Genomic DNA, 14,384 nt, shown 5'->3' with positions numbered 1-14,384 from the left:
ACATTGATTTATCAGTCTACTCAGGCTTTAGCAGAGCTCACTAACATAGATTAATAACTCATTATCAAATTGATTTATCAGTCTACTCAGCCTTTAGTAAGTCTAAAAATATTCTCCTGAAATTTCAGGCAACTGTATTCTTTGACAGAGTACAGATGATCTATTTCTGTTTTCTGAATATGTATTCTCAATACTTGCATTCTTTAGATCCCAACCCTGGTGATAGTCTGCATGAGACTGTGGCTTTTCTGAACCAGTTGTCCTTATGACCTGTCCCTCAGTCTACAGCACAGACCTTCAAACCCAGCCCTCCTTTGTTAACAGTGTGTTATCTCTTCTCTCCTTCTCTTTCCCTATTGCTTGTGACCCCCCCTTCATCTCCAGTCTGTGTACAGAGGATCTCCGGTCAGTAAAGCCTTTTGTTTGCATGTTATTAATCTTGACAGTATCACTGTTTGAATCAGGATCATTCTCACTACAGCAGAACTGATTGAATAATTATACAATGGAAGAAACAAGATACATATTCTATTCTTTTCAGTCATTTATGCAAGTTCTCTGTTTTTTTAAATGAAAATCTGAGGGTGTGCCATCCTTTTGTGACAGATAAAACTAGTGAACATCAATACAACAGATGTGGTCGACGGCAGACCCTCTATTGTGCTGGGCTTGATATGGACGATCATATTGTATTTCCAGGTAAGAGTGCATGAGAAAAAGAGACTAGAACTAAAGACGTTAGATGACCTATTTTGACTGTATGTTTATCCTAAAGAGTTTAGATTGACTATTTCAACTGTACTTTCATCCTAAAGAGTTTAGATTGAGTGTTTTGACTGTATGATCATCCTAAAGAGTTTAGATTGACTGTTTTGACTGTATGTTTATCCTAAAGAGTTTAGATTGACTGTTTTGACTGTATGCTCATCCTAAAGAGTTTAGATTGACTGTTTTGACTGTATGTTCATCCTAAAGAGTTTAGATTGAGTGTTTTGACTGTATGATCATCCTAAAGAGTTTAGATTGACTGTTTTGACTGTATGTTTATCCTAAAGAGTTTAGATTGACTGTTTTGACTGTATGATCATCCTAAAGAGTTTAGATTGACTGTTTTGACTGTATGTTTATCCTAAAGAGTTTAGATTGAGTGTTTTGACTGTATGCTCATCCTAAAGAGTTTAGATTGACTGTTTTGACTGTATGTTTATCCTAAAGAGTTTAGATTGAGTGTTTTGACTGTATGATCATCCTAAAGAGTTTAGATTGACTGTTTTGACTGTATGTTTATCCTAAAGAGTTTAGATTGACTGTTTTGACTGTATGCTCATCCTAAAGAGTTTAGATTGACTGTTTTGACTGTATGCTCATCCTAAAGAGTTTAGATTGACTGTTTTGACTGTATGATCATCCTAAAGAGTTTAGATTGACTGTTTTGACTGTATGATCATCCTAAAGAGCTTAGATTGAGTGTTTTGACTGTATGATCATCCTAAAGAGTTTAGATTGAGTGTTTTGACTGTATGATCATCCTAAAGAGTTTAGATTGAGTGTTTTGACTGTATGTTCATCCTAAAAAATTTAGATTGAGTGTTTTGACTGTATGTTCATCCTAAAAAGTTTATATTACTGATTTTGACTGTATGATCATCTTAAAGACTTTAGATTGACTATTTTGACTGTTTATGGTGCTGAATGTCAGCAGTGTTAGATGCACCATCATTATGAACAAGAATTTCTGGATGCTGCCTGTTGTGTCTAGTGTGTGGTGGCCTATACAAAGTTTTTTGTATAGGCCACCACATACTAATTTTGAGTAAATGGGTTTTCTGTTTTTATTAAGTACAGGTGAATGAGTACATGACTTTTACTTTGTCCGTGGTCATAAACCATATAGCATAGCGTCCTTTAAATCCCTTAAAAGGCCCAGGCCCACCGGCACGCCCAAACTTTTATTACATATTTCTATAACCTAAGAATGGCTCAATCAGTTTGCATCGCAGTCCTTGTAGTTAACCTTGGTATGTACTAAGCCTGGGATTTTAAGTGTTTTTTTAGTAAATGTAATGATTATGCATATAACTGTGAATGCAAAGAATTTGAATGCAAGAATAGTTCTTTGCATGGTTAAATGGCTCTTCCTGTGATAACCATGAAGAGTTCTGTTTTTGTCAAAGAACCTTTTTTTAATGCAGATAGAATTACAGTGAAATGCTGGAGTATTCCTCTAAAGCAATGGTATATTAAACTGTACTAATTCAAATATCACAATAACAGTAATAATGAGTTTTGGCTCTTTCCTCACATTCTGTCCACAGATTGAGGAACTCACCAGCAGTTTACCACCTCAGAAGGGTCAGACTAGCAGCACCTCCTCAGTGGACAGCTCCAACAGCACAGAGACAGCCAGCCCGCCTGTCAAACGCAAGCCCCGTCTCTCCTTTCAGGGTGGTGCCAAGAGAGCCCTGCTCAAATGGGTTCAGCGAACAGCTACTAAGTAAGAACTTTAACATGTTGCAGTGAGCAATAACTGCAATTGGACAGAATTTCATTTGTGTAATTAAAAACATATCAAAGTTTTTTGGGCCACTGAGTTGGATTACAAATTAGGTTTTTAATAAAGGGGCCAGTAATTGGAAGTTCAAATTAGGGGTTTGTAATAAGGTATCCAATGCTTAGTTAGTGGATATACAAGCTAAGGGTTTTAAATGAAGTGTATAGTTTTCATACTGAAAACTATTCCACTCTTTTCAGAGAAGGTGGCCAAATATGTAGTAAACCTACAAGGTAGGGGGGGTTAAAGTATAGGGGGTGCTAATCTTCATTATATTCATGCTAGGATGCATGAATGGATGCAGTGTTCTTTTAATCCTGTTTTGTTGCCTGAACAATGTAAAGCCACTGCACTGCTTACACGTACTGTATGGGAATGTAGGAGGCTGGGGCTGGATGTGAAGGACTTTGGTCCCAGTTGGCGCTCTGGTGTGGCGTTCCACGCAGTTATCTTTGCTCTGCGGCCACAGCTGGTCAACATGGAACGCGTGTGGAACAGACCAAACAGAGCCAACCTGGAAGAGGCCTTCTCACTAGCGGAGAGAGAGCTGGGCATACCACGCCTGCTCGACCCTGAAGGTAGGTGTGAACATACCGAGAGGACGCTTTATTAATTGACGAATGATTTCTTGCTTTGTTTGCTTCCTTCATAACTCACACTGCAGTTTAATTTAGTGTCTCACTGTAATACACAACATGGTTTCAGATGAAAAAAATTACATTTGTGATCTTTCTGCACTGGCTTTATGTGGGGTTATTTTAAATGAATGTTAGAATATCAGTGTTTCATGTGGTCACGAGTTCGATCCCTGGTGATGCTACAGCCGTTGGTAGCTGGGAGTCCAAGAGAGCACAATTGGCCTCGCTCTCTCTGGGTGTGTAGGATGGCCCCCCTTCTCTCCCCATCACTCAATGTGATACTAGTCAGCGCAGGCGTCTGTTAGCTGATGTAACAGATCTGGCGGTTGGCGCTTTCCTCCGAACACGTTCGGTTGTCCCATGACGTTGCGTAAGCAGCAGTTCGAAAACAAGCTGTGGTTGGTTTCACAGATCTTGGAGGAAGCCTGTGCTAGCCTTCACCCTCCTAGCATTGGTAGTATCATGTGATTGGGGGAGTCCTAAGTAGTGGGGGGAATTGGAGACGACTAAATTGGGGAGAAAATCGGGCAAAAATAAAAAAAAAAAAAAGTCAGTGTTTTTATATGTTGAAAGCTTATGACTCACTGTAATACACAATGCTGTGTCTTGACAGAGAGCAGAATTTGCTAATATTACAGTATAGGGTGATGAACTTGTAACACTCTTATTAAGCCTTATCAAGTCAACAGCTGGTAGTTAAATCACTGTTAACTTATTTGCCCATTACTGCTTTATTGAGCAATAACTTATTATGAATTTTCGACTTTTATTTGTGAATTAGACATTAGAATCATATCATTAGAATCTTATTGACAACCTTTACTTGAGCATTGGCTCAATAATATGCTTATTTTCTTTTGACTGATGTCCATTAGCTCTATTCTAAACTGAGATTTTTTACCTTCTGGTGTATAGGCCTTATTAAAACATTAGGTTTACATTACTTATAACAGAGCTTCTAGTCATTACATAACCTGACAGATTCCATCTCATTAGATTGTGAAAAGCACTAGCTTTAAGAAATTAGTTAATGTCTTTATAACTATTAGTTTAAACTACTGTAATGTGTTACTGGCCAGTTGCCCTGCTGTCTCACTAAATCACCTCCAGCTAGTTCAGAAAGCAACAGCCTTGGTGCAAAGTTTGAGCATATTACTCTAGCCATAATCAGTTTACACTGGCATTCTCTTAAGTTCTGCTTTGACTACAAGGGCTTGCTTATGACATTTAAGGATCTTAATGGCTGAGGTTCAGCATTTCTTACTGATCTTACAGTCCATCCAGACCACTATAATCAGCTGAGGCAAACTTACTAAAAACTCCTGGGATTTTGTACAGCTCAGCTGGTGTAAGGTCACTTTATTAGATACTGTATCTCAGCTCTGGAAAAAAAAGCATTCCAAAGAATATTAGGCATGCAAGCTCGATTGATTTTTTAAAACCAGATTAAAACAGATTTTTTTAGGCTAGCACATGTCTAAAAGTACTGTGACTCATTTTCTCCTGTTTATGTAACTCCATTTCCCAAAACAGATGGGACACAAAATGCAAAATATAAATAAAAACAGAATACAACAATGTGCAAATAATTCAAACCCTATATTTAATTTAAAATAGTACATAGTAAAAAGACAACATATCCAATGTTGAAACTGAGAAGTTTTGTTATTTTTTAAAAATATATTTTGGATTTGATGGCAACAACATGATTTAAAAAAGTAGGAAGTGGAAGCAAAAGACTCTTAAAGTTGTGTAATGCAAAAAAAGTAGCTGGAACATCTCAACTACTACAACCAATATTAGTAGCAAGTTAAAAACTCTACCATACAAAGAAGAAACCAAATATAAACAGGATCCAGACAGTGGATTCTGGATTCTGAAAAGTTCTCTGGGCTCAATACCACATTGAAGCAAAGTGGAAAAGTGTCCTGCGGTCAGACGAATCAAAATTTGAAATTATTTTTGGACATCATGTAACCTGTGACCTGAATGGGAAATCTATGAATAAGTAACTAATAATGTTTCAGTTTGTTACCCTGGGTACCGTATAAAGCATGATTTGTTTTTTACAGTTACAGTCCTACCCAAGCAATGCTTATGCAGTAGGATCAAATAGTAGGATGGGTTAGTTGGAGGGATTTTATATTGTATCTCCACTTTCTGTACATACGACTTTGATATAAAAACCTAGTTTTATAAATTCTAAATGTTCATCAAGTTTGGTGGATGTTTTTTCATATGTATCTCCTTCTTTTGTTCAGATGTGGATGTCGACAAGCCAGATGAAAAGTCCATCATGACGTATGTTGCTCAGTTCCTGAAGCACCATCCAGACACACAGGAGGCAGAGAGTGTAGGACAGCAGGAGGAGGTACTGTCCCTTTCACAGGAACTTGCACATCAGTCATTTTGTCATGCCTTGTATGTTCTTCATTGTGCTTAAGTTATTGCTTAGTTTCGTCTTTCTTTTAAACAAACACAGTCTTTGGACCCTGTTTCAATGCTGTAACACGCCCTCGCTAACTTTAACTTATCTTTTAAAATTATGTACCTCTATATTACACAATATTACACAGGATTTTTACATTATACTCATCTAGGTTAGCCACAACAAGTTCATTTGCTTGTGCAACACATATTACTTCAACTGATAAAGTAATTGAATGGCCTTTGAGATAGTGCTTGTGACTTCCTTTAAGGGAAATGGTAGTAGTCAAGACAGAGACCTGGACACATCAAATCTGAATCAAGACAAAGACTTTGTTGAGTCTGAGCCAAGACCGAGTCCAGACTGACCCATTAAATGACCAGGGCCCGCTTCTGGGCCCAAAGTTTTCTTATACACTTCTATAGATATTTCTTTAGATATTTTGTATATGAATAAATAATATAAAATGTATAATATTTTGTAAAATATTATAAATACTATTTAATAAAACATTAAATAATTTACAGCCTTGAAATATTATTAATTAGTATTGTATTATATTATAATTTTTGTCCAACTTTGCATTGTAACTTTTAGCAGCTAATAATGGTGAGGTTCTTCTCTGTCGCTTCTTCTGTAAAACCTGTTCACAGTCACACCCTAAAGTCAATTAAATACAAACCAAACAACAAACGTTTATATTCATTCTTAAATAAAAACATAGTAACAATAAAATTCCAATCTGCCTTTGGGAAACGCTTGAATTTTGAAACCACTGAACATCAAACAAGTGATACCTAGTTAAGGATCAGTTAGATCCTCAACCTCGATAGTGAACAAAATTCATTAAAACATGTAGAGAAAGAATTGTTTTATGCTTTTTGAGGACTTTGTTCAATGATAGAGTTTTCAATGACCTCAGATGGCAGGACTGCACGTGGCTGGTCTGAAGAGCGAGTCCTCTTTACCTCAAGAACGAGGCAAGGCCGAGTGAAAATGACATCAAGACTGAAACAAGACAGAGGCCATTAATTTACAGTCTTGATGCCAGTCTGAGGTTGGACACACATATTAAAACATTAGGAAACGGTGAGATGAAGCTGAGGAGGGCATGTTACACTGAGCACTGAAACGGGTGGTCTGGCTCTATGTTTTGTCTGTGGTGCATTGTACACATTCTGCTTTTTCTGCTTTCTTACATCCCACTCTATATTCTCTCTTGCTCCCTCTTTCTCTCAGTTTTTCTGTCCTCTAATGACTTGTTCCTTGTTGTCCTTTTCATCTGTACTGCTTGCCTATGTTCCAAAGCTTGGTCTTGCTCTTCAAGTCATTGGAGAAATGTTTGAGGTATGCTGAAGCTTCTATCTGCTCTTCATGTCCTTCTCAGTACCGTTATGTCATTGTTTCTTTGCTCTAGGTCAGATTCTGTTCATGGTTATTTTATTATCATAACATGCAAAAACTCAGTTAAGCAGACTGCGTGTCTAAAAATACCCAGACATCCCTTCTAGTGAATTTAGCTACGTTAAGGGGCTTCCATTGCCAATAGAATGGGGCAGCAACAAAAGTATTCACTCCCAAATCCAAATCATTGAATTCAGGTGTTCCAATCACTTCCATGGCCACAAGTTTATAAAACCAAGCACCTAGGCATGCAGACTGCTTCTACAGACATTTGTGAAAGAATGGGTCGCTCTTAGGAGCTCAGTAAATTCCAGTGTGGTACCGTGATAGGAAGCCACCTGTGCAACAAGTCCAGTCATGAAATTTCCTCACTACTAAATATTCCACAGTCAACTGTCAGTGGTATTATAGCAAAGTGGAAGTGATTGGGAACGACAGCAACTCAGCCATGAAGTGGTAGGTCATGTAAAATAAGGTGCAGGGTCAGCAGATGCTGAGGAGCATAGTGCAAAGATCCGTCAACTTTCTGCAGAGTCAATCGCTACAGACCTGCAAACTTCATGTGGTCTTCAGATTAGCTCATGAACAGTGCATAGAGAGCTTCATGAAATGGGTTTTATGTATATTTATTAGTACGCTTCTCTGTTTGGCAATCCAATGGACGAGTCAGGGTTTAGCGATTGCCAGGAGAACGGTACTTGTCTGAATGCTTTGTGCAAAGTGTAAAGTTGGTTGAGGGGGGATTATGGTGTGGGGTTGTTTTTCAAGAGTTGGGCTCGGTCTCTTAGTTCCAGTGAAAGGAACTCTTAATGCTTCAACAGACCAAGATATTTTGGACAATTTCATGTTCCCAACTGTGTGGGAACAGTTTGGGGGTGGGCCCTTCCTGTAGCAACATGACTGTGTACCAGTGCACAAAGCAAGGTCCATAAAGACATGGATGCACGAGTTTGGTGTGGAAGAACTTGACTGGCCTGCACAGAGTCCTGATCTCAACCAGACAGAACACCTTTGGGATGAATTAGAGCGGAGACTGCGAGCCAGGCCATCTCATCCAACATCAGTGTCTGAAATCGCATATGTGCTTCTAGAAGAATGGTCAAAAATTCCCATAAACACACTCCTAAACCTTGTGGAAAGCCTTCCCAGAAGAGTTGAAGCTGTTGTAGGGTGGGCCAACATCATATTAAACCCTATGGATTAAGAATGGGATGTCACTGTAACAGCAATGTAATGTATGAGCCTACGGTTACCATGTCCAGGGTTAGAATGGTATAAAGTCCCCCAGCACTGGACTGTGGAGCAGAGGAACTGTGTTCTCTGGAGTGATGGAGCTCCATCCAATGGGATGAGTTGGAGTGGAGTTTGTGTTCCAGAGCTAATCATCCAACAACAGTACTTGACCTCACTGCTTCTCTAAATGCAAACAAATCCTCACAGTAGTCTTGTGTAAAGCTTTTGCAGAAGAGTAGAGGCTGTTACGACAGCAAAAAGGGGACAACCCCCTTATTAATACCCTTGATTTTCAGAAGAAACACTAGATGAGCAGGTGTCTACAACTCCATGAAACATACAGAATATAAATTGTTCATGAATGGAATTTAAAATATATTGTATGAACCAGTTCTGAATTTCCCAGGGCGTCACATGGTTCTCCATTCTATCATTCTTATTAGCATCACATTAGGACTGGAGCTCTGGTTCACATTTCCATGACAATAGCTCCCCTCAGTTTGCTGCTAGTGGCTGATGTTGACAGGCTGATGATAAGCCTGAGCAGACCTTAGTAGACCTTAATCATCAATTTTATATAACGGTTTTATAACAGGCTACACTGATCCTGCGCCTACGTGACGTTACAGAGAAAACATTAGCCTTATCCTCTGATCTACTGTAGCTGCTCCCCACCATGAAATCACTGTAACTAATGGTTAAATCTCTGGGTTTTAGTGCTAATTAGTCTGACTGGGAAAGCTTATTGATATGGAATACCCAGCAGACTTGAGCAAGGTCATGTGATAATGAGTCTGACCCCTTAAAACTATCAGTTCTTTGTAAACACAGAAAGCTTGGCTGAAATGCCACACATTCACACATGAGAGCAGACACAATGCATCTTGATAGAATTAGCCAGACAATGCTGAATGCCATTCATTCTGTTTCACTCTGTTAGCTACGCTAACAGGAAACGTCAAGTTGCGTAAAGCGATTATACCCCCCACCGAGCTGGTTTTACCCCCCTGTTGGGTGGTTTGGGGCAAACGCATACAGTGAAGAGAAAGAATATCACACCCAGCAGGCGGTCAGTTACTAAAGCTTTAGCTGACTAAACTGAGCTGTTTGCCTGTGTTTGAACTGTGTACTGTAATTGGCTCCAGAGTCAGAGCTTCAGACTGGGTTAAATCACTTCGGGCAAAGAAATGATGAGGTTTCGTGCAGCTTGAGGCCTGATATAAATCTGCTAATATTTCCTTATTCTCTCTCCCAGTCTTTCTTTCTTTTTCCTTCTATCACTCTCTTTCTCTCTCTTTTTCTCTCTGTCTTTCTTGGGTTCATATTCAAAAGGAATTTTTGGCATTAATTGTAACTTGTGTGTATGCATAATTTACAAACAAACTCCGTATACACATATAGGTGATCTCTCTCTCTCTCTCTCTCTCTCTCTCTCTCTCTCTCTGTCTCTCTCACTGTACCTCTTTTTACCTCTCTTTGTTTTCCTTTATCTCTTATCCCCTTCATCTGTTTTTTTCTCTCTCTTTCTCTATCTTCCTCATTCTCTCTCTCTCTCTCACGTGCTCTCTCTCTGTCTTACTCACTCTCTCCTCTCTCCCATTTCTCTGTTTTCATTTTCCTTGTTCTTTGTTCCCCTTTGCTGTTTTCCTCCCCCTCTTTCTTCATAATTATTTATGTTCATCTAACTATTTCTATTTCTCTGTTTTTTCCTTTTTCAATTTATCTCACTGTCTGTTTTCCATCCTCCACCCTTTCTCTCTCTCTCTCTCTCTCTCTCTCTCTCTCTCTGTTTTCCTTTCGCCTGCCCCCCCTCTTCAGCGAGAGCAGCGGAAGATTCTTCAGGAGCTGAAGGCCTGGGCTGATCAGTTAGAGAGAGACTGTGCTCAGGCTCAAATAGAAACAGGAGACTGTGGTCAGCAGTACCAGGTAAAATACAGTCTATTACACTCCACACAAACTGGAATATACTGTCATTTTACTGGACATTGAAAAAAAAACACATAGGGAAATGTGTCTATTAGTACTTTAAGGAATATAATTTAGAAGCTACTGAGAATTAAACAGTACATATTATGAAAGTGAAATCTAAGTCATGTAGTTGTGAGAGTGAAGATTGTAAGTCTGGCACCACCAAAGGATCCTTAGAGTTTAAGAGCCTAAAGTTATGCAAATCCTGAAATGGTCAAATGCAGATGCAAGGTGAAGTATCATCTAACATCTAATCTGCAGAAGCTTTGCTCCAGAGAGAGTTAAGGAGAGCAGAGTGATGGTAGAGACTAGAATTGTTTTTGTTGCCTTTGTCACTCAGACACATATACGCTCTCATCATCTTCACAGTCATGAGCAGCGCATATACAGCAGACGGCCGGCGGTGAGCGTAGCCAATCTGTTTCTGACCAGAGTCAGCCCACGGACATGTTCATATTTAACTGAGCTGAGGACTGCATGGGCGTAGAGGGAGAGGAAAATAAAGCTCTGCTACTGGATGAATATATGAATGTATGATTTGTCGGTGTTTGAGGAACTCCATGTGCTGAGGGCACCTTTTTTATTTTCTTGTTCTTCTGTTCCCTTGATTTACTTAGTTCTATGCTTTCAGTCTTTCACTTAATGAACACATCAAGTCATCAAGGCAAACCCTTTCAGTCACTTATCCAGTCTTCTAAAAGCTCTTTCCATCACTTTTTACATTTACTTCATATTTCTCCCTGTGTTTCTATTTACTTTGTCGTTCTATCACACTGTTTTCCTTTTTAACTTTTTTTCTCTATCTCTCTGTCTCCCCCTCTCTGCCCCCTCAGTCCTTTAAGCAGTGCCGTGTTCAGTATGAGTTGAAGAGGAGACAGGTGTTGTCCAGTCTTCACTCCACTCAGAAGGATGGCTTTCTGACCTCAGACCAGGCACTGCTAAAACAGGCCTGGGAGAGACTGTCTACTAGGGTGAGACACACACACACACACACACACACACACACACACACACACACACACACACACACACACACACATGTTTTTATACTTGGGGGTCAAACATATATATAATAATTGATGGCCCTTATGTATTATATATATGTAAGTACCTACATGTAATAATAATAAGCCCCATACCTAATATATTTATGGAACCATGTATATGTAATACTAATCTATTTTGTATGATTTCTTTGCAGCTACTGGACTGGCATAAGCAGTTGGATGCTGCCTTGCCAGATCCTCTGGGTGCAGTCGGTATCTGGCTGCATCAGGCTGAGAAAATCCTCCAAGAGGAGCCGCTTCCCCAGCAGAGTCACGAGCAGACCGCTAATGCTATCCACCAGACACTGCAGCAGCATCAGGTACAGAAACAGCAGCATGGAGAATGAACAATGGTGCATCAAAGCATAAAAAGAAAGAGTGGAGAAGTGTGAAGGCTGAAGGCTTGAATGTAAGTCTGTGACTGTGTTTCTGCAGGACGTCCTCAGGCTTCTCGAAACGCACCAGCAGACTTTCCAGCGGCTCCATAGAGACAGAAGTGTCAGCGGTGTTCCTGTAGGAGCAGAGCAGCTCCAGGACATGGCAGAGAGGTGTGCAGCACAGAGACAGGCTTAGAAATCAAGAAACAGCTTTTAATCAAGGGTGCTGTGAACATAGTTACAGTTGCATGCAAATGTTTGAGCACCCCTCAAATGACATGCTTTGTTGATTAAGTAAACAACCCTCTAGAGAGAACATACTTTTCATGGACAAATGTTTATTTGCTTAATTTGATATACAGAAAAAGTAATAATTTTAGATGAGCCAGTAAAGTGTCCCCAAGCCTTTCATGGTTAGTGGACATTTTTGTCTTATACATACATACAGTAATAGCCCCACTCTCTGTCTCACAGAATAAACTACATATCTACCTCCTCACACATTCATTTGAGCAAACTGGAATTTTGGGAGCTGAAGTACCGTATGCTGGCATTCCTGACACTGGGAGAATCCAAGCTAAAATCCTGGATAGTCAAATATGGCCGACTGGAGTCTGCACAGCTTCTGCTGCAGAGCTACATGGTGAGAGTAGAGGCCACATTTCCCCAGATCCTCACCTTCTGCTGAGTTCTCTCTGCAGTAACAATGAAATTAACATGTCTTTAAGCTGAATGTGTATGAATACTTTCTGAGCTTTATGACTGCCATGTCTGTAGTATATTGTCACAGATTTGTTGTGCAGTCTGCTTGTTTTATAAGGGATGCAGCGATACACATTAGCTTCCTGGTAACCTCTGTTTTTTGTGTGCATCGGCAGTCATTTGTTGAAGACCAGCAGTTCTTCCAGAAGTATGAGTCCCTCAGTGAAGCCCTGAAGCAAACCGCTGTGCTTTACACAAACGCTGACAGCTCCGGTGAGACTGGCAACCTTTGTTTCTTAAAGGGCCCATAGTGTTTAAAAATGAATTCTAATTGATAAATAATTCTTTTTGAAATAAATGTGATGTACTAAGTACTAAGTGATTTATACAGTGCATTACATGGAATCTACGCCACAAAAACAACCAATTGTAAATTAATTTGTGATGTCACAACCATGAACAGTGGTTTACTCATACTGAAGTAATGAGGACTGAAGCAAATGTGTCATAGTAGCCTTCAAAATGGTTCACACATCCAAAAGGAGAGATTGAAGATTATTTTTCTGGTATTTGTAAGACTTTCAGCCAACTGCTGGACTGCTTTTTGAATGAGCCACAGTATAAAGCAGCCAGTCAGAACAGGTGACAAGTATATAAATCAGTCTTACAGGTACAGCTACAAAACAGCCTTTTTAATTCTAAAGAGGAGTTGGAAAATGATCATGTAAAATGAATAAAACAGAAGCTTTAGGAAAAACAATAAAATACAATAGGAGTAAACATGAGCTGTGAAAATGCTGAACTTCTGTAACTCAACACTAGCCAACACTAGCCATTTCAACAGTGAAACTCAGATGTTTTAAGTTAAATGTTTATGAATTATTTTTTTAACTTTGGGACTGCCATGATATGTCTGTGGTATAACCTCACAGATAGGACAGTCTACCTTCAAAAGGGACACAGTGATACAAGTTAGCTTCTTGCTAAACTCTGGTTTTTATGTGCATCTCCTAGCCATTCATGTTAATAACAGAATTGAGGGTGTAACATTTCACTCTTGACTTGTTGGACTTATTACCTTTCTTCCATATTTAGAGTGAATTGTTCTCAAACTGCTTTTTTGTTCACTTAAACTGCTTTAGAATTAGCAATGCATATTAAAAGATAGTATCACAGCATCATGCAGGATAAAGGAACTCAGTTCATTTATTTTAGATCAATGTCTTCTCCATTCACTATCTGTCTGTCCTAAGGCTGGAATCGCAGTCACTATCACACTGTGTTTCACCCTCAGTGAGTTAAATCCTTGTGGGGCTCAATAGTCAATCAGCCATTGCCTTTAGCAGCCCCTTCCCTCGCTGGTTCTCTCACTCTCTCACCCGCTTTCCCTGCCTGGCTCTCTCTCCTCAGGCTACTGGTAAATGAGGTTTTCCCAGGCACTGTATTCAGGGGGGGATTCCAGTCCATTAGTGGAGATTTTCTAATTGGGTCTTCTCATGGCTGGAGCCGCGCTAACATGTTGCTTTCACTAGGCCTCTGGCTGTAGGGCTTCACATGGTGGGCTTTTTTCATCCATTTTTTAATGTGATTGGCGGATGAAGTCCCACATGAGCCAATGGCTTTGTTTTGTTCTGGATAACATGAAAGGCAATTTGTTAAACTCACAATGTGGAAAAGTATTGGCATTTTGGCCTTCAGGAAATTTAAATGAAAGGCATTGTGACTTAAAGGACACATATCATGAAAACAATGTATCTTTCATTCTTTTTTCAATGAAAGAGCTTGATGCCTTGTATGAGCATTCTAAAAATCTCAAAATGTGCCATTTACTAGCCTCACCCATTCATGTTGAAGTATTAAGGAATGTTTAAGCCCAGACTGCTTTTTCAATAAGGCACAATACCAGGCAACCAATCAGATAAGATCTTATTTACATGCTCTCTACATAGGTCTCATTTACAGAGCTCCGTCTTAAGGGCACAGTAACAAAAAATGACAATATATGTAACGATTTGTCAGAAACCAAACGCTCGCAGA

The 14,384-nt window shown here is 39.4% G+C and overlaps 1 protein-coding gene across 2 annotated transcripts in view; it reads left to right on the top strand.

The window, feature by feature from the left end:
• syne1a (spectrin repeat containing, nuclear envelope 1a) overlaps positions 1-14,384 on the top strand; it is a 177,222-nt gene that overhangs the window by 24,570 nt on the left and 138,268 nt on the right. Inside the window, exons 5-16 of one of the 2 annotated variants that reach the window (XM_037537434.1) lie at positions 385-405; positions 607-699; positions 2,316-2,494; positions 2,933-3,129; positions 5,451-5,560; positions 6,926-6,964; positions 10,073-10,180; positions 11,056-11,193; positions 11,424-11,588; positions 11,704-11,816; positions 12,120-12,288; positions 12,524-12,620. In XM_037537434.1, coding sequence (XP_037393331.1) covers positions 385-405; positions 607-699; positions 2,316-2,494; positions 2,933-3,129; positions 5,451-5,560; positions 6,926-6,964; positions 10,073-10,180; positions 11,056-11,193; positions 11,424-11,588; positions 11,704-11,816; positions 12,120-12,288; positions 12,524-12,620 — 1,429 coding nt within the window. The remainder of the gene's footprint in view (positions 1-384; positions 406-606; positions 700-2,315; positions 2,495-2,932; positions 3,130-5,450; positions 5,561-6,925; positions 6,965-10,072; positions 10,181-11,055; positions 11,194-11,423; positions 11,589-11,703; positions 11,817-12,119; positions 12,289-12,523; positions 12,621-14,384) is intronic. The other variant, XM_037537435.1, reaches the window with a different exon arrangement.

Source organism: Pygocentrus nattereri, chromosome 4, assembly GCF_015220715.1.
Source record: "Pygocentrus nattereri isolate fPygNat1 chromosome 4, fPygNat1.pri, whole genome shotgun sequence".
Taxonomy (NCBI): Eukaryota; Metazoa; Chordata; class Actinopteri; order Characiformes; family Serrasalmidae; genus Pygocentrus; species Pygocentrus nattereri.
Note: the sequence above shows the minus strand (reverse complement) of the source record. Positions and strands in the feature narration are given on the sequence as shown.